The sequence below is a fragment of the Conger conger genome, chromosome 2 (genome assembly GCF_963514075.1).
Source record: "Conger conger chromosome 2, fConCon1.1, whole genome shotgun sequence".
Taxonomy (NCBI): Eukaryota; Metazoa; Chordata; class Actinopteri; order Anguilliformes; family Congridae; genus Conger; species Conger conger.
The window spans coordinates 73,862,881-73,882,054 of NC_083761.1; the positions used below are offsets into that span (position 1 = coordinate 73,862,881).

Genomic DNA, 19,174 nt, shown 5'->3' on the forward strand with positions numbered 1-19,174 from the left:
ATGATAATTAAAATGTTACATGTGTTCCTATATTCTAAAAGGCATGTTGACAAATGGCTTAATTTGCTTGTGGGTAGAGAACGTTAGTGGAAAAGACCAGCGCGGTCAGTTTTTCTGTTTAATTAGGAAGGAAATTAGCTTCAGCGATAAACGGCGTAGAGAAACACACTTAAAAACCACAGTGTGCATAGATCTTCCTGGCTAATTGCTCGTTAGAGCCCTTCTGGAGCTCACTGGAAGTAATTAAGCAGTGTGGCTGGTAACAGGAGCAGGGGTTGATTAATTGGCAGGATGTGCTTATATTGCAGACTGCACATTCACACCTACAGAACAGAGGAACATCAGCCACATTGGGACAGGCGTGTCATTTAGTGGTCAGTTAAGATAAAAATTGATTGATTAATGTGACAAACAAAGGATCATCTCCTTCAGCATTACTTAACAGTTCAGGACAAAGTTAAATAACTGATATCCCCCAGTCCCTCTACAAAAGAACCAGACAACTGAACTCTCCACATCATTTTCAAAGTTTTTCAAATTTTTTTAATAAAATTTTTTTACAATGTCCAAGCATGTCTGAACCTTAGCCTATACACCATATTCCCCAACCCACTAATTTATTATCAATCTATACAATCAGAAAAAAATATGAATAGATAATGTACCCCAAATACAGCAATACAGTAGGTTCTAGTTAAATCGCTGCGTCGGTGTAGCCCAACCAGACCAAGCACACCAAACAAGCTTAAGTGCAGTTTAGGGTTTGGGGCCCTCTGGTTGTTTCCCTCTTTTACACCAATCCACCACAAGGTGGTGCCAGTGAGTACAAAAATAAATCCACACGACACCGCCCCCCTCCCCTCCTCATCACAGCTCCACTCAAACTGCCAGGGGTGAAACGGTGTGGGCTGGAGGAGGGATGGCTGGAGGGATGGAGGATAAGTGAAGAGGGATTCTGAAAGTGAGAATATGTGGAAGTTCACCACGCTTTGCTACTCTCCTCCCTGCGCTGGGCCTGCTCAGTGTCGGGCCGAAGACACACGAACAGCTCGGCGCAGCGCAAGTCAGCTAACAGTGTACACCTCTGTCCGTGTGAGACCAATCCAAGCCCCGGATACAGACGCCACCAAACCCAGCCAGCTCGACAGCCCCAGCCCGAGTCCAAAACTCCAAAACACTACACCCCACTGTGGACCCAAACCTCACTCCAGGGCACTAAATCACCGAGGCCAAACTGGGCTGGACTGAGACCGGCCTCTGACCGGGTCGAAACCGAATAACGCCACACCTGCGTTTAGCGTTGTGTTTGGATGAACACACAAAAACATAACCAGAAAAATGCATCTTACATGTCTTCCAATGAAAAATGAAGGCATGTACTGTGAGTTTGCGATTCCTTGACGGCCTCTCCTCGGCAAAGTGCTGAAACAGGACAGTCCAGTATAGTGAGGGGAAAACAGCTCTCACATTCAGTACAGCGCAGACTCAGAGGCTAAAAGGCCAGCAGGTGTATAATGGGTATAATGGGGGTATAATGACTCGGTGCATAATGACTCGGTGCAAAATACTGTGTGCGCAAATGAAGGGGCTGCATGTATCCCTGGAGAATCTGCGTATGAGACCAGGGCTGGGCGATAAACCAGAACCATATTAAGTCAACACTGTTTGAGTACAGAAAAAAAGACTGAGTATGTGCCAGTGAAAAAGACTGAGTATGTGCCTGTCAGTGAATGTGGGTCTGTGAGTGATTGTGGGTCTGTGAGGATGGGTCTGTGAGTATGGCCTTCCCAGTGGAGCTGCAGGTCAGGAGTCCCAGTGGAGCTGCAGGTCAGGAGTCCCAGTGGAGCTGCACGTCAGGAGTCCCAGTGGAGCTGCACGTCAGGAGTCCCAGTGGAGCTGCACGTCAGGAGTCCCAGTGGAGCTGCACGTCAGGAGTCCCAGTGGAGCTGCACGTCAGGAGTCCCAGTGGAGCTGCACGTCAGGAGTCCCAGTGGAGCTGCAGGTCAGGAGTCCCAGTGGAGCTGCACGTCAGGAGTCCCAGTGGAGCTGCACGTCAGGAGTCCCAGTGGAGCTGCACGTCAGGAGTCCCAGTGGAGCTGCAGGTCAGGAGTCCCAGTGGAGCTGCAGGTCAGGAGTCCCAGTGGAGCTGCAGGTCAGGACTGTCCAGGAAGTCCACAGAGAACACGCTGGGGGGCATGTGTGAGCTGAGAGGGGCGAGGCCCACCCCCCCGGCGCCGCTCGTGCCCACGTCCAGCCAGTCCATGCTGTCCAGAGCGGAGTCTCCGAAATCGGGCCAGGGGGGCTGGGGGGTGAAGCCGAGCTCGCAGGTGTCCATGGGCGTCGGGGCGTGGTCCAGTATGCTGGAGGTGCTCAGCATTTGGCTGTGGAGGTCGTCGATCAGAGTCAGCGGCGCGTCGGGCTCCACCCCTATCAGAGGCGACCCCGTGGTGCTCTCCAGGAAGTCCTCCAGACGGCCACTTCCTGCACACGTCCTGCCCCCGCCTCCGGGCGCGCGCGGGGCCACCGCCGTCTTCTCCGGGGCCCCGCGGGAGGTGAGGGGCCCGGCAGGGCTGGGGGGCGAGGGGGTGGGGGACGGGATAGAGGGGCTGCTGGGATGCAGGCGGGACAGGGAGGGGTCCGGGGCTGCTTTCGGGCCCGACAACAGTTCTGGAGAAAATAGTAAAGAGTTAAACACATAAATGATTGACAGAGGGACATGCTACAGAACTGAACCACCATGATGTGGTGTCCACAGCACCAGGCACAGCACCAGTGGAGAATGTGACTCTCACCTCCGCTCTGCATGAGGATGTCAAACAGGTCGTCCATGTGCTGGCTACAGCCGTTCTGCTGCAGAAAGAGACAGGCGTATGTTTGTTACCATGGAAACAGAACAGGCCCAGTGCTGCCATGGAGGCAGGCTGACCATAGAGGAAGAACAGGACACGGGTGAGAGAAGAGATTGAGGAAAAATGATGGAAAAATGGAGAGATGGAGTGATGGAGAGGTGGAGAGATAGAGTGATGGAGAGATGAACAGATGAGATGGAGAGGTGCTGGTGGAGAGATGGATAGGTGAGATGGAATGATGGAGAGATGAACAGATGAGATGGAGTGATGGAGAGATGGAGGGAACGAGAGGTGCAGCAGTAGAGGGGCGTACCTTGCGCTGTGTGGAGCTGTAGGTCTGTTTGCGGGCTGGGGAAGGAGGCTGGAACAAAGTGTGCTGGTCAAGACTGGAGCTCCCCTCTCCCTGAATAACACAGAAAGAATCTTACAATGTCACTACAGTAAATAGACTGGGACACACACTAAGCCATGAAACCCATAAACACATTCAGCTCAAATCAAATCCATTAAGAAAGGCAAATCGACAGACAGAGAGACAGACAGACAGACAGGCAGGCAGGCAGGGCTTACAATCAGCTTGGGGGTGGGAGAGGAGGGGGTGTGGCCTCCAGAGGGCGCAGACTCATCGCTGAGAAAGAAAGCCGGCGGATTGGCTGGAGAGAGAGACAAGCCCGCCTCCTGAGAACTGCTGTTCACAATGTGCAGTCCTGGCTTCTGCCCCTGGGAGACATGAAGAGTAAACATCTGCTGCAAAAACTCCACCGCATGAGCAACTGTCAGTCTCTGGAACAACTGCTTCTGGATTTCTGCCCATTTTTCTGGATGAAAATCAGCACATATACAATGAAACGGTCTGAAAAGTCTTTGGGAAACTCAGGCTTTGGGTAGCCTGAAGCTCGCTCAGGTACATGACTGGGACCCAGAAGGTTGGTGGTTCAAGCCCTTAACCCTGCATTGCTCCAGGGGAAATTGTCCACTGCTTAGTCTAATCAACTGTAAGCTGCTTTATATAAAACTGTCAGTTAAATAACAAATTATTAATTTACTTATTCAAGTTGCACCAAATTAAGATGATTAACACTGCAACACCAGCTCTGGAAGTAACGGCATTTTCTCGGCAAAACTGTGTAAAGTGTCAGACTGCAGTCAACATTTATTGTGCAAAGCCTTCATCTTGATCCTACCTTTCTGGTTGGCTGAGTGACGAGACCAGGCTGCAGTGCCTGCTTTGATTGGCTGTCCGTACTGGCTGGCTGAGTGGCTGATTGGACAGGATTCTTACTGGGAGAGGAGGGCAGTCTCTGAGAGGGTGAAAGAATTAACAAGAAATTGGCAATCAAGAACTCAGAAAAAATGACCACTGATTAATTAAACGATTCAACCCTTTGAAGAGTAGGTTTTCAGTGTTCAGTCAGTGTTCTTGAACCCCATTGCTCCCAATGACCAGTAATGACAATTACGTTCTCGGTTAAGAAAATTCTCATCACATATTTGTGCCTGTACACCTTCAAGGGTTACTGTATATAAATTTCTATCCTCTGTCCTTTTTCGAAGCTGTCAATATGAAATGCATAATTTACCCATTATATACCATCATATACACTGTCTGCTGTACATCCATCATCACGTACCAGTATATATACCCATTATATATACCCATTATATACCCAGTCATATCTGTAGGCCTGTCCATCAGTGCAACAGCCTGCCGTGTGGCCCTGACCTCCCTGTAAACCTTAATTACCTCCCTGTAAACCTTAATTGTTGTCTTTCTGTGATTTACTTGTGTATCAGGATGTTTTAGTTTGGCTAGGTACAGGGTTTGTTCACACATTTGCGTGTTGCGGTATTACGTCGCTCTGGATAAGAGCGTCTGCCAAATGCCATTAATGTAATGTAATGGCCTCTCTTCAGTAACACAAGCGTCCTGCCTGGTAAGTGTTTGGTTCAGAACCCCCCGGGTACCTGCAGTGTGATGCGGCCGGGGACCTTTCCCTGTGGGGATCCGTTCCGCTGCCCCGCCACACCCTGACTGGTCACCGCGATCAGGTAGTGGTTGCCGTTGCTGTCGGTCAGCAGGGTCGGGGTGGGATGAGCCTTGAAGAGGTCCAATGAGAACGAGGGGGCGGGGTCCGGGGTGCCGGATTGCGAACCCAGGAACACCGGGGACATCTGGCAAAGAAGATGGCGGCAAATAACAGTTTAATAACACGCCTGAGAGCCAGATACTAGAGGACACAGCAGCTGCTCCGCAGGGTAAACTCAAGAACGTGCGACTGACACAAGGGGTCCTTTCCAAACACTGACAACTGCAACACTCTTCCATAAAAACACTGATATATTAACATTAGCATGAGATTTCTCTGAATCTAAACTTACATGCCAAAATTATTCTGAAGGACAGAAAGGTGTTCCTGGCCAGCCCTTATATATCTGAGATATATGAGCAGAGCAGAATACGTCACGGTTTCGGATTCAAATACTTTTCAGAGCTCGAGTGATCTTGTCTGGTGGACCAGAAGGTGGGATTTACACTTTGTGAGAGCATTTGATAGTTCGCAAATACACCACATAAGCTCAGTAAAGGGTAGAACGGTAATGAATGAAGCGACTACACGTATGTGACCCAGGTCTGGAGCAGAGTAACACGGCTGACCTGTTCAGACTGCGGCTGCGCCTGCCTCTTCTGCCCCTGCTGCACGAGCAACTGCTGGAGCTGGGATTGGTCCACTGGCCTCTGCTGCAGCTGGAGCTCTTGCTGCGATTGGTCCGCTGGCCTCTGCTGCAGCGGCACCTGCGGCCGCGATTGGTCCACTGGCCCGTGCCGCACCTGCGGCCGCGATCGGCCCGCCCGCGGCCCCAGCTCCTCCTCCTCCTCCTCCTCCTCCTCCTCGACGGCCGTGTCCCCGGGGCTCTCCGGGGGCTCCGGGGGCTCGGTCTTGACGGGGGCCGGGGCGGCGGCCATCTTGCCCTGCTCCAGCTGAGAGCGCAGCGTCTCCACCAGCCGCTGCTTGTGCTGCAGCATGCGCGTGAGCTCCTCGATCCGCCGGTCCTTCTCCCGCAGCATCAGGTCCTTGTCCTGCGACAGAGGGGAATGCTGGGACAGCAGCCAGGCGGCGGAGGAGGACGCGGGGCTGCCGCTCTCTCTCTGGGGCGACGGGTGCAGGCTCAGCTGGGTGAGGGGGGAGCTCACCTGCGTCCAAGGGAGACCGCACAAACGCTTAAAAACACTGACCCGTACAGACACCAAAAACAAAGGCATCAAGATAACCAATATTTTTTTTTAGTGATGGTCACCATTTTGTTTTTCATAATGATAGAAATATTGTGTCTTCCTTGTTTGTTTGCAGGTGTCACAAATCTCTTACTGGCCTTGTATGGCATTTTAATTAAGAATACAGTAGTTTATCTAGTTGCTTCCCATGTTTGTTGATGTGTCAAGTGTCTAATTTGATATGTCTGCAAAAAAAAAATATTCTGGAGGACAACGAAGATCTACTGAACACTGGGAATATTTCTTTGCACTGTACTCTGTCACTGTTCCAGCCTCTAAACCAGGGGTCTCCAACCCTGGTCCTGGAGAGCTACTGGGTCTGCTGGTTTTCGTTCTTACCCTGCAATTAACTATAATCAACTGCTTTAATTTAATTAATTAACTCACCTCACCTGGTTACCTGGGTCTCAACAGGTGCTGATTTTAAGGTGAAACCAAAAACCAGCAGACCCAGTAGCTCTCCAGGACCAGGGTTGGAGACCCCTGCTCTAAACCAATTCCAGTAAGTTACTACATGTCCTTAAGCAGTGAGAGAAGGCCTACCATTTCCCCAAACACATCCCCGTTACAGCTGGTCTCATCCATGCTCATCCCTGCGCTCGAGCGCTCCGAGCAGGTGGGCGACAACGGCGGGGAGGAACTTGTGCTGCCAGGGTGCATCATGGGATTTGGAGTTCCGGGTGTGGCCAGCGCCGGCAGACTCGCTAAAATCAAGCCCCTCTCCCCTGAGTGGTGAAAGATGGGGGTGTCCCCATGGGAAGGGGACAGGGCAGCAGGTTGGGCATGCTGTAGTCGGGTTGGGCTGTTTTTCGGGGCGCCGGTCCTGGACGCCCCTCCCACGCCCGCCCGGACCCCGTTCAGCTGCTGGTATAACCTCAGCCTCTCGATCAGGTCGCTCTTGGTGCCCGACACAGGCAGACTGCGCAGCTTCAGTTCCTGTTTGAGTTCAGCGACCTGGAGGAGAGGGTGCCCAGGGCAGAGCGTCAGGGCCTTTTCTCAGATCACACAATAACACCGTCTCCTATCGGTCTCGTAAAACACCTTCAGTACGTCTGGCTATTACGCAGTGTTCTATGCCGTACCTTTAACTCATCCAGGTTAGGAGGCAAGCTTCCTGGTTTGGCTCCTCCCACGGAAGCCTGGCTCTGACGGCTCGGGGCACTTTGATTGGACGAGGCCGTGGATGAGGCAGGCGCATTCCGTGACCGGGAGGGGCTGGTGTTTGGCGTCTCTGAGGGTCTGGCAGGGACAAGATGAGAAAAGACCAGTGTCACCGTTAACATTCAAGCACACATTTCTGCTCACCTGCGGCAACCAATGCAGATACTTACTGTCTGAAATGGACAAAATGCTGCCTTTTTATGAAGGAAGGCATTGAGTGCCATCCTGTTCAAAAACTAGCAAAAAATGATGCCATTTAAGGTGGCTTCATTAGGAAAATTTTGAAGGCAGAATCCATGCATCCTTTGCTGGGTAGGATATCCCATAGGTCTCTGCAATAACCTGTCTTCCTACTTCTGTTAAAATAATGGTGCCACAGAACAGAATGTGAGAATACAGCGGGCAGGATGTTGTGGTAGCTATAGTAAGACTCACATTGGTGGAGCGGGCAGGATGTTGTGGTAGCTATAGTAACAGACTCACTTGGGCGGAGCGGGCAGGATGGTGTGGTAGTTGTAGTGCTGCTGTTGCTGGTTGATGATCTGCAGCTGCAGGAAGAGCTGCTGCTGGTGCAGGATCTTGGCGTAGGAGTCGTCCATGGGAGGGGGCGGCTCTCGCTCGGCCTTCTGGTCCGGCGGGATGTACTGGTGGTACTTCAGCTTCTTCACCTTGGGCTTGCTGTCGCGGAGCTTCTTGGAGCGCTGAGAGGGCCGGTCCGAACGCGCCTGCGGGAGGGAGGGAGGAGGGAGGGAGGAGGTCAACGTGGCACTAACGGTGCAGCCGATACAGATCAACTCCACAGCAGCAGGTCAGACGGACACAGAGACGTCTCATGAGAGTGAGAGAGTCATTCGTATCCGGGGCATGATAACGGGATTACATTACATTACATGTTATCTGACAGGCGCTTTTATCCGTAGAATAACTGCGTAGGGAAGGGCACTGGCACAAATACAAACACAGGTCAGATAAAGTATGAAGTATAAAGTAAGTATTGTGTCATAACACAGTAGGTCTCCATTGCCATGAACATCGAGTCTACTTCACACAGCAAAGATATGGCCAAGGTTTAAGGCTGAGTCAGTAAAGTTATAGTGTGGCTAAGTCTTAAGGCTGGGTCAGTAAAGTTATAGTGTGGCTAAGTCTTAAGGCTGGGTCAGTAGAGTTATAGTGTGGCTAAGTCTTAAGGCTGGGTCAGTAAAGTTATAGTGTGGCTAAGTCTTAAGGCTGGGTCAGTAAAGTTATAGTGTGGCTAAGTCTTAAGGCTGGGTCAGTAAAGTTATAGTGTGGCTAAGTCTTAAGGCTGGGTCAGTAGAGTTATAGTGTGGCTAAGTCTTAAGGCTGGGTCAGTAAAGTTATAGTGTGGCTAAGTCTTAAGGCTGGGTCAGTAAAGTTATAGTGTGGCTAAGTCTTAAGGCTGGGTCAGGAAAGTTATAGTGTGGCTAAGTCTTAAGGCTGGGTCAGTAAAGTTATAGTGTGGCTAAGTCTTAAGGCTGGGTCAGTAGAGTTATAGTGTGGCTAAGTCTTAAGGCTGGGTCAGTAAAGTTATAGTGTGGTTAAGTCTTAAGGCTGGGTCAGTAAAGTTATAGTGTGGCTAAGTCTTAAGGCTGGGTCAGTAAAGTTATAGTGTGGCTAAGTCTTAAGGCTGGGTCAGGAAAGTTATAGTGTGGCTAAGTCTTAAGGCTGGGTCAGGAAAGTTATAGTGTGGCCAAGTCTTAAGGCTAAGTCAGTAAATGTATAGTAAGGCATAGTCTTCAGGTTAAGCTGGAAGTAATGTATGACTATGAGAGATGCAATAAAATAACATCAATATTAGTGCTGTCAATCGATTAAAAAAATTAATCGGATTAATTACAGGCTTTGTAATTAATTAATCTAATTAATCGAAATTAATCGCACATAATGATATTTGCCGTGAGAAGCAAAAAAATGTTGTAAAAATGTTTGAGTGCAAATGGATTTTAGTAGATGAGTGAATAAATGAACATAATAGACATTATTTACTTTAAAAGATCAACATATTTTATTTCACATCTTTTATTTCACAAACGGCCATAATATTGAAACTAAGATATGACCTAATGCCTATGCAATAGACCGTTCCCCTTATCGCAATGCATCCTGGGTCCTGTATCCAGGAAGCAAGAAAACCCATTGGGTTATATGGGAGTTTTACGACAAATTATGGAAAATCAAATTACATCTTGTGAAAAATCTTTACGTCTTTCAACTCAACCTGACCCCAAGACTCATCCATGAGGTACGGGTCTAGTTTTGAAGAGTTGCAGAGGCAAGAAATGGCTGCAGAAGTTGCAGATAAATGCACGCATCCACGCCGGCGGCAGGCGGGGCCGGGGGAGGACGCCCTTACCCAGGCAGCCGGTCTTATGGGGCTCCACCGGAGCTCGCTACAAGAGGGTCGGCGGCAGAGGAGGACCCCGCGCGTTCCTCCTCTGTGCCGACCCTCTCGTAGCGAGCTCCGATGGAGCTACAAGACCCAGTGCCCGGGGAAGAGCATCCTCCCTCGGCCCCGCCAAATTCAACTTCTGCAGCGATTTCTTGCCTCTGCAACACTTCAAAACTAGACCCGGACCTCATGGATGAGTCAGGTTGAGTTGAAAGACGTAAAGATTTTTGCAAGATGTAACTTGATTTTCCATAATTTGTTGTCAAAACTCCCATTTTTCCACCGGGCTCACTGCTATGTGTTTTGCGTTGAGGTGATATTTTAGGCTCGAGTTACTCCGATGGTACGCGAATTCCTTGCTGCACAAATTGCACAGAACCGTACTCCTGTCAACAGTTCCATCCGGCCGTTTTTTGAATGTATATTTCCCATTCAATACGCCAAGCAACGTGTTCTCATCAGCCTCCATCTTGTTTGCAAAGCTACTGGCCAGTGACGTACGGGGTCAAGGGCATCACAGCGCATAATTAATTGCGTTAATTTTTTTAACGCGTTATTTACTCTATAATTAATTAATCGAAATTAACGCGTTATTTTGACAGCCCTAATCAATATACAAGATAATGGTACATCAAAGCACTTGATTGGGGGTACATGAGTGTAGCGTTAAAACTAGAGTCTGAGGAGATGTGTCTTTAGACCACGATGGACAATAGGCAGTGACTAGAGGGGGGAGTGGATGAATGGGGTGTTTGTTCCACCACTGGGAACATAGGGTGGAGAAACTGCAGTCAGGGAGGAGAGGGAGCCTTTGATGTGTAGCCGGATGATCCCCTCACACAAAAAAAGGAGGGAACAGGAGGGAGGTACCGAAGCGGGATAACCGCACGCTCACCTTGGTCACCCCAGCGGAGGGGCGGGACCCCCTCAGAGGCGACGTCCCATTGGTCAGCCTGTGGGGCAGGGAGGGCTCAGAGAGGGAGAGCAGTGGGATCTGAGAGAGAAACTGGAGCGAGGACAGAGGGGTTAGGATGCAGTAACTCTGTGCCCATGTGTGCGTGAGTGTGTTCGCATGCATGCGTTTGAGTGCATGCACATGTGTGTGTGTGTGTATGGGTGTGTGTGTGTGTATGTGTGTTTGTGTGTGTACATGTGTGTGTATGTGTGTGTTTGTGTGTGTAAACGTGTGTGTGTGTGTGTGTGTGTGTGGGTGTGTGTGGGTGTGTGTGGGTGTGTGTGGGTGTGTTTGTGTGTGTGTGTGTGTGTGTGTGTGTGTTTGGGGGTGGGGTATGTACCTGTGTGTGTGTGTGTGTGTGTGTGTATGTGTGTGTGTTTGGGGGTTGGGTATGTACCTCTGTGTGTGTTTGGGGGTGGGGGTATGTACCTGTGTGGGGGTGGGGGTACGTACCTGTGTGGGGGAGGGGTTGCTGCAGTGAGTCAGCGTGTCTGGGGGCGAGGGCAGCGAGGCGTGTTCCAGGGGTGAGCTGTGGTTGGTCGGCTGGTCTGGGGAGAGGGCGTCGCTGCTGTCCTCGTCCAGTGAGGAGCTCTCAGCGGCCCCCTCTGCAGGAGACGGACAGGGGCGTTACCATGGCGACTCACAGTGACTCACCATTACCGCCGTGAACGGCCTCTGGTACGCGACACCAAAAGCACGTTATTACCCCGGAGCGTGTGAGCGTGTGTGTGTGTGTGTGTGTGTGTGTGTGTGGAACCTGCAGGGGCAGTCTGTCAGGCACAGCTCTGCCCGGATCTTCAACTCTCCTGCATTTCTCAAGTCGTCGGCGCAGCGTGCCTGAGCACTCCGCCACTCATAAATCAATACGATTGACATCACCGTTACGCAACCGCCGAGCGCACATTCCATCTCACATAAAGCCGTTTCAGGGGTGAACAGTGAACGGTCGCGTTTGCTGGAAAGCACCGTCATGACGTCAGTGAAGAGTGTGCCATGTGTGTGTGCGTGTGCGTACGTGCGAGCGTGTGTGTGTGTGTTACAGCAGAGAAGGGCGGCACTTGAGCGCAGTGATCAGTATTCTTCGTTTGAAAGAAAATCTGTTCACACATAATTCAAGGATTGCATATACTGTGGATTGGTAAGTGTATGAACCGATTTCAGCATCTCGGGCGGTTTAATTCATGACTTTGCTACAGCACTGGTAAGCGCACCTGATAAGACGGCGTCCCACAGTGTCTGTGTACAGTAAGTGGCAGTGTTTAGCGATTGGCACACTGCCCTTAACACAGGATAAGAAAATGGCAACACTCATGGTTTCTGATGAGGAACAACACCTGGTTTTTATCCTGCAGTCCTTAACAGTCCTATTGATCTCAGTATAGTATTTACCTGCGGTGCAGTGTTTGAGGCTGTTTGAGGCTGATCTCAGAACAGTATTTACCTGCGGTGCAGTGTTTGAGGCAGCAGGATACTGATCTCAGAACAGTATTTACCTGCGGTGCAGTGTTTGAGGCTGCAGGATACTGATCTCAGAACAGTAGTTACCTGCGGTGCTGTGTTTGAGGCAGCAGGATACTGATCTCAGTACAGTAGTTACCTGCGGTGCAGTGTTTGAGGCAGCAGGATACTGATCTCAGAACAGTAGTTACCTGCGGTGCAGTGTTTGAGGCTCATCTCAGAACAGTAGTTACCTGCGGTGCAGTGTTTGAGGCTCATCTCAGAACAGTAGTTACCTGCGGTGCAGTGTTTGAGGCAGCAGGATACTGATCTCAGTACAGTAGTTACCTGCGGTGCAGTGTTTGAGGCAGCAGGATACTGATCTCAGAACAGTAGTTACCTGCGGTGCAGTGTTTGAGGCTGTTTGAGGCTGATCTCAGAACAGTATTTACCTGTGGTGCAGTGTTTGAGGCAGCAGGATACTGATCGCAGAACAGTAGTTACCTGCGGTGCAGTGTTTGAGGCTGTTTGAGGCTGATCTCAGAACAGTAGTTTCCTGCGGTGCAGTGTTTGAGGCAGCAGGATACTGATCTCAGAACAGTATTTACCTGCGGTGCAGTGTTTGAGGCCGCAGGATACTGATCTCAGAACAGTATTTACCTGCGGTGCAGTGTTTGAGGCCGCAGGACACTGATCTCAGAACAGTATTTACCTGCGGTGCTGTGTTTGAGGCAGCAGGACACTGATCTCAGAACAGTATTTACCTGCGGTGCTGTGTTTCAGGCGGCAGCGGAGGACAGGGAGAATGTTCTTCTGCATCAGCTCCATGGGCCCGGGGCGGTGGGAGATTTTGTCGTTGAGGTTGTCCGCCAGGCGCGCTCGTTTCAGCCTCAGCTGTTTGGCCTGGAGGGAGGGCTCCGCCAACGTCTCTGAACAAGACAAACCCAAACATCCATCCATCCATCCATTATCTTAACCCGCTTATCCTGAACAGGGTCGCAGGGGGGCTGGAGCCTATCCCAGCATACATTGGGCGAAAGGCAGGAATACACCCTGGACAGGTCGCCAGTCCATCGCAGGGCACACACACCATTCACTCACACACTCATACCTACGGGCAATTTAGACTCTCCAATCAGCCTAACCTGCATATCTTTGGACTGTGGGAGGAAACCGGAGTACCCGGAGGAAACCCAAGCAGACACAGGGAGAACATGCAAACTCCGCACAGAGAGGCCCCGGCCGACGGGGATTCGAACCCAGGACCTCCTTGCTGTGAGGCGGCAGTGCTACTCACTGCACCATCCGTGCCGCCCAAACCCAAACAAACCAAGACAAAATGGTGTCAAGGGAAGAGAGGGTTAGTGGAACACCCCGAAATGTCCGGATAAATCCAGTTTAAACAGACCAGGACAGCGTCTTACATGTCAGTATGTAAGAACACACAATGTAGAGAACAGGCCACTACATTCCATTACATTGCATTAAACCTTAATTAGCAGACGCTTTAATCCAAAGCGACGTACAAAATTGTGCATATCAAGGTCATACAACAAACAACCGAACAGATAAGATACAATTCATATATGACTGGTGGTAAGGCTATGAACATATGTTCAGTACATAAGTCCATGTCTTCATCTACCATTACATTAATGGCATTTGGCAGATGCTCTTATCCAGAGCGACGTACAGTTGATTAGACTAAGCAGGAGCTCAAGGGCCCAACGGCTGTGGCTACACCGGGGATTGAACCACCGGCCTTGTAGGTCCCAGTCATGTACCTTACCCACTATGCTACTGCTGTATCATACCAAGACAGCTACAACTTTTTACATTACATTACGTGGTATTTAGCAGAGGCTCTTATCCAGAGCGACGTACAACAAAGTGCAAATCAATCACAAGAACAAGTGCAAAAGTAGACCTGAGAGGACAGTACAGTTCCGAGTCCTAGTGTAAACATACAGAAATTCAGAACTTGAGGAACTACAGTACAGCCCATACACTGTAACCTACAGTAAAAGTAGAACATGCTTCTACCTGACACCCGTCACAAACTAATAATACCAAATAAAGGGGAAGCAACTGAAGAGGAGCAGCAGCTTCTGCGTTCTCTGAGTTCTCTGAGTTATTTTACAACTGCCTGCAGGTGCAGTTCAGTGCTTCTCAGGAAGGGGGCGCAGTTGTGGTCACTCACCTTCCAATATGTGCATCCTTACAAGCTCTGATCTCTCTGGCCGAGTTTTGATCTTCCTCTTCAGGTAGTCTTCAGTCTGGGAGGGAGGGAGGGGGAGGGAGAGGCAGAGGGGGAGAGAGAGAGAGAGAGAGAGAACTTTAAGAGAGATAAAATAACTTTCGTTAGCGGTCAAACCGAGAGGTCAAGTTTGGGAGAGACTACGATCACAGTGCAACAACATTCAAAACTATGGGTATTATGGGTTTTTCAACACTATGGGTAGTGCCCAAGAGAGAGAGAAAGAGAGTGCGTGTGTCTGTGTGTTTGTGTGCAGCTGGGTGAAGGCCGAATGGAAAACCTACCCTTGCTCGCTCGAGACTTCTTCTCTGTTCGTGAAAGGCAGCAGGGCTTTTCAGTGCTGCAAACAGAAAGAGAGAAGTCAGTATACACACACTAACACTAACACACGCGCGCACACACACACACACACACACGCTCTGTCTCTCTATCTCAAACACACATACACATAAACTCAAGGGGAACAAGTTGCCAAAGCAGAACTGACTTCATCTCATAACTGCGGGTTTCTCTTAGCCAAAATCCTCCGATCTCAAGCAGCCCGCAGAGTCAGCTCCCCCAGAAAAGCCTAAAACAGACTCCCAGCTGCTCACTCCAAGCGCCGATTGACAGTAACACAAAATAAGGTTGAGGCTGAATCGGAAGAACAAGCAGTGGTCAACTCAAAAATAAAATGGTGGTTTCAAAACGTTTTTCCCTATGGACAACTGTTCCAAGTTCTCTGACACACAATACATACACATTTAAATACAATAAGGCATGCACACGGAAATGCACAATACCTTGCAATCATAAAAGGGATGGATGCACCTGTATGTTTGCAATTCAGCCCTGCAATATCACCCCCCTCTCCCCCCCCCCCCACCTCCAAACAAACCAGCTAGCAACACAACACTAATGCAAATTACATTACGTCAAACTGGTGCAGACAATCGGAGGAGTTCTCCACCGACCAGAGTTGAAGAAGCACCAGTCTGTACTCAGCCCCAGGGACTCGACGCTTCCGATCCCACTGAAGGACAGACAGCCTGGGGGGCGGAGGTCCACACAGCTCCAGCGCACACCAAGCTCCATACGAGGGACTTTACAAACAGAACTGCAACATTTTCAGTACGCCTATCAAAAATGGGAACAAAACAATGACCTTCCAGCGTACTTCCCCTGTTACATAAGCCCCGTCAGCCAGTCGAGAGGAGCTCACGCCCTCCGCCCTCCGCCCTCCTGGAGCCGCGGGTGGGATCCAGCGACCGTTGGACGTGATGCAACGCCCTGGACTGAGTAAGGCCTGACGAAACCGCCGGGGTGTTGGAATAGGCTTTCGGCACCGTGGCCCTGCGATGGGGCTCCACCTGCGGCTGGATCCAAAGTCAAGGGGCGGTGAGACCAATGCCGCGGCCAGCCCCGCGCCCAGCTATCGCTCCGCTGTCTCGGAGGACTGCAGATGGCCGAGGCGGGATTTACAAGACGAACGAAACGCCAACGTCTCACCAATTATAACCATCTTGACTCTACCGAAGTCTACAAAACTGAGCAAAAAATAACCTAATCACTCTGTCAAAAGTGTCTGGCCATACACGTGCGTGGGTGTGGTAGGGAGAATAAGCATCTTCCTGGCTCACTTCTTGTCAATTTCTCTCTATTCCCCTTCCACTTCTGGTCTGTAGGAGCGCAATACTGGAGGAGGTCAGCTGGTCACCCAAACCCACAGGCAGCCCAGCGCAGGCCAGATGTCCTCCGTGTCACAACCACAGCCCCCAGCAGGAGCTGTCACACACCGTGACTCTGCGCCCTTGATGGGAGGGCCCCGCCGGTCCTCACAAGGATAGAGAACTGAGACGAGGCAGCACACACTGCGCCGTGTACATGCTCCGGCACTCCGACCACTTCTCCAGAACGTTCTACAGATGATCATCCCCCTGCGGTGGACACACCGGACACAGCGTGACCCTCGACTGACCATCTTCCCCGTTTCATATCCAGCTACGGCTGACCGAGGTCATGACTCGCCATTATGACTGCACTAATAACACTGCACTTATCCAGAGAGACGTACAGTTGATTAGACTAACCAGGAGACAATCCTCCCCTGGAGCAATGCAGGGTTAAGGGCCTTGCTCAAGGGCCCAACGGCAGTGCGGATTTTATTGTGGCTACACCGGGATTAGAACCACCGACCTTGCGTGTCCCAGTCATTTACCTTAACCACTACGCTACAGGCCGCTGATAGTGGTGCTGTCTCAAGAAAATTAAAGAGAGCTTTACACCAAGTGAATGTATGTCCATGTGCACTTGTGTGTCTGTGTGTCTGTGTGTATGTGTGTGTGTGTGTGTGCGTGTGTGAGCATCAATGTTTATACGTGTAGTGCCTCCATGTACCTGCAACTGTGTGCATGCCTGATCACCGGACCGAACTGAGAAATGGCAAAATGCAACCCAAGTCCAAATGAACATCTCACTGAAATCCATGTGAAAATCCCATGTGGATTTTTAAGGACGTCCAAATCTTCCTAATGCTCTCTCCCTGTCATGGGTGTGTCCCACGTCCCAAAAGGTTCAGGGTGGCTCCCTCCAGAGGCCTCACAAGCGGTTTCACAAGCTCCCCTGTGAGTCCATTTCCTCTCCCCACTCTCTACTCCTTGAGGAGGCGCAGTTCAGACACATCTCCTGCAGGGTCTTGAGTAAGAGGAGCTTGTGAAGGCCAGGAGCCCCCACTCACCAGGCCTAAAACAGCCAGGCCTGCGGCTTTACGAAGGCCTACTCTACCAGAGACATAGACACTCAGGATGGGTTTTAATAATTTGGGGTGAATCAGGGGACAAAGGTCAGAACTCTTGAGTACCTGGCTCTTCATGGGAATGAATGTGCTTCCTCCTTCAAACTGAACATTAATTTAACCCTTTCAAGGAATGAATTTGCGATTAGAATGCTCTCAACTGAAGCAAAAGTCACAACTGGTAACTGAAAGCAGTTCTAGAACACTAAACATTTTTTAGAAAAAGAAACCTACTCTTCAAAGCGTAAAAAAAGAAGAAAAAACAGGAAGTGGAATTAAGGGGAAGTTTCCAGCTTACCTAAGAACAAACTGACCTGTCACTGTGAGCGAGGATGTCTCCGTAGCACAGAGCTGTACACCGAGAGATGCCGAGCACCGTAATCTCCAATCACACCACAGCTATTTTCCCTCTGCACAGGCAGCTAGTGGTGTGTGGTTAGCGTAGGTGAAGAGCGCTAACTGACACATTAGCCTGGCTGTTGTGCAAGCCAAGCAAAGCAGGAAGCTCATGTCGGTTATGACTGCAACAGACCTGGATCCTGCTTTCAGGGCACAAGGCCACTGTGTGTTTAGCAAGACCTGTTGTTGCCAACACAAGCCGATTTAAAGAAGGAAACAGACTGCTACACCACTATCACTGGTTCACTGTACACCAAACAGCCCACAGTCACCACGGAAACACTATCAGCCATGTTACCTTGCAAAACAGCTGCTTCGGAAACGCCACCCAACCATTTGAGTTCGTACTGTGCGGCACACCCGAATTAGTCCTCACTAACAGGTCCTAAAACAGGACGACCGGTCTGAAAAGAACGCGTGCGTAGTGGAGTGATGCCCTCCTTACTCGCAGGGGAAGCACCGTCCTGCGCTGTGTGCATCCGAGAAGAGCAGGGGGCAGGTTCGCAGATTAGACCGTGCTGTCACTGCGGTCTCCACACCGCAGCCTTCAGCACGGCTAACTGAGACAGAGATCACCGTTCAGAAGCGGCTTCAAAGAGCCCGAGGTTCAAATGGATACGAGCACAACCAAAGAGATTTCCCAGACACCGAGTGAACTTACAGCACACACACACACACACACACACACACACACACACACACACACACACACATACACACATACACACACATACACACACCACACTCTCAATTTCTGTGCGCTGTAACCAGTAACCGACCGGCGAGTCAGCGTAAATTTGAATGAAACTGAAGACGAGGCTATGGACTGTTGTGGATTGCCCATTTACGTTCAGACCAATGTATTTGTAGCAGGGAAAGTTTAATGGAGAACAGCAGAGTCTGCTGGCAGAACTTTATATGTGGTGTGATGTGCAGTAAGCGAAGTGATGGGATTTGGGCCACAGTAGAATGATGAATGCATGCTGAAACCATGTCTGAACGAGGAAGCCGTTTCCTCTATACCAGACTAGATCCCCCTCAGAGCTGTTAAGACTCATTTAATAGCGAATTCCACTGAAATATAGCACACACATTGCTTTAAAATCCTGTGCTATGCCGTCTGCTGACTAAAGTACCTATTCCGATAATGCATCGGTGCAGACTTTCAGGTTGTGGGCGCTGTAACCAGTGATGTAAATCCCCGGGGAGTCAGCATAAATTTGAATGAAACCAAGGACTCCTTTTACACTACGCTATGGCAAATGCCAATGGCCCTGATTCTCAAAGAGGCAAAAGATTAAACAAGACAAAAACACAGTAAATACTGGCAACCTCGCCACAGCCTTTCTGTAACAGCATTACAGTGTTGCCAAACTGCTGTGACAAAACCACAGCAAAAAAAGTTTTTCAAAAAACAACGATTGCTTAAGTGGTATGTGTGTGTGTGTGTGTGTGTGTGTGTTCTGCATGTGTGCGTCCTTGTGCGTGTGTGTATATTTGCGTGTATGTGTGTGTATGTATGTGTGTGTGTATGTATGCATGTATGTGTGTATATATGCGTGTATGTGTGTGTTTGTATGTATGTGTGTATATATGCGTGTATGTTTGTATGTATGTATGTGTGTATGTATGTGTGTGTGTGTGTATGTTTGCATGTATATG

The 19,174-nt window shown here is 50.0% G+C and overlaps 1 protein-coding gene across 6 annotated transcripts in view; it reads right to left on the minus strand.

Annotated features, from left to right (window-relative positions):
• Positions 1 to 517: 517 nt before the first annotated feature.
• LOC133116928 (myocardin-related transcription factor A-like) overlaps positions 518 to 19,174 on the minus strand; it is a 44,577-nt gene continuing 25,920 nt past the window's right edge. The window contains exons 5-20 of one of the 6 annotated variants that reach the window (XM_061226947.1): positions 14,625 to 14,680; positions 14,284 to 14,359; positions 12,848 to 13,012; positions 11,100 to 11,251; positions 10,587 to 10,697; positions 7,768 to 8,009; positions 7,206 to 7,362; positions 6,667 to 7,077; positions 5,506 to 6,042; positions 4,815 to 5,021; positions 4,034 to 4,150; positions 3,420 to 3,569; positions 3,163 to 3,252; positions 2,793 to 2,850; positions 2,103 to 2,667; positions 518 to 2,027 (exon numbers count right to left, since the gene is read on the minus strand). In XM_061226947.1, the coding sequence (XP_061082931.1) occupies positions 2,129 to 2,667; positions 2,793 to 2,850; positions 3,163 to 3,252; positions 3,420 to 3,569; positions 4,034 to 4,150; positions 4,815 to 5,021; positions 5,506 to 6,042; positions 6,667 to 7,077; positions 7,206 to 7,362; positions 7,768 to 8,009; positions 10,587 to 10,697; positions 11,100 to 11,251; positions 12,848 to 13,012; positions 14,284 to 14,359; positions 14,625 to 14,680 (3,068 nt within the window). In that variant the 3' untranslated portion in view covers positions 518 to 2,027; positions 2,103 to 2,128. The other 5 variants (XM_061226986.1, XM_061226978.1, XM_061226961.1 and 2 more) reach the window with 5 other exon arrangements.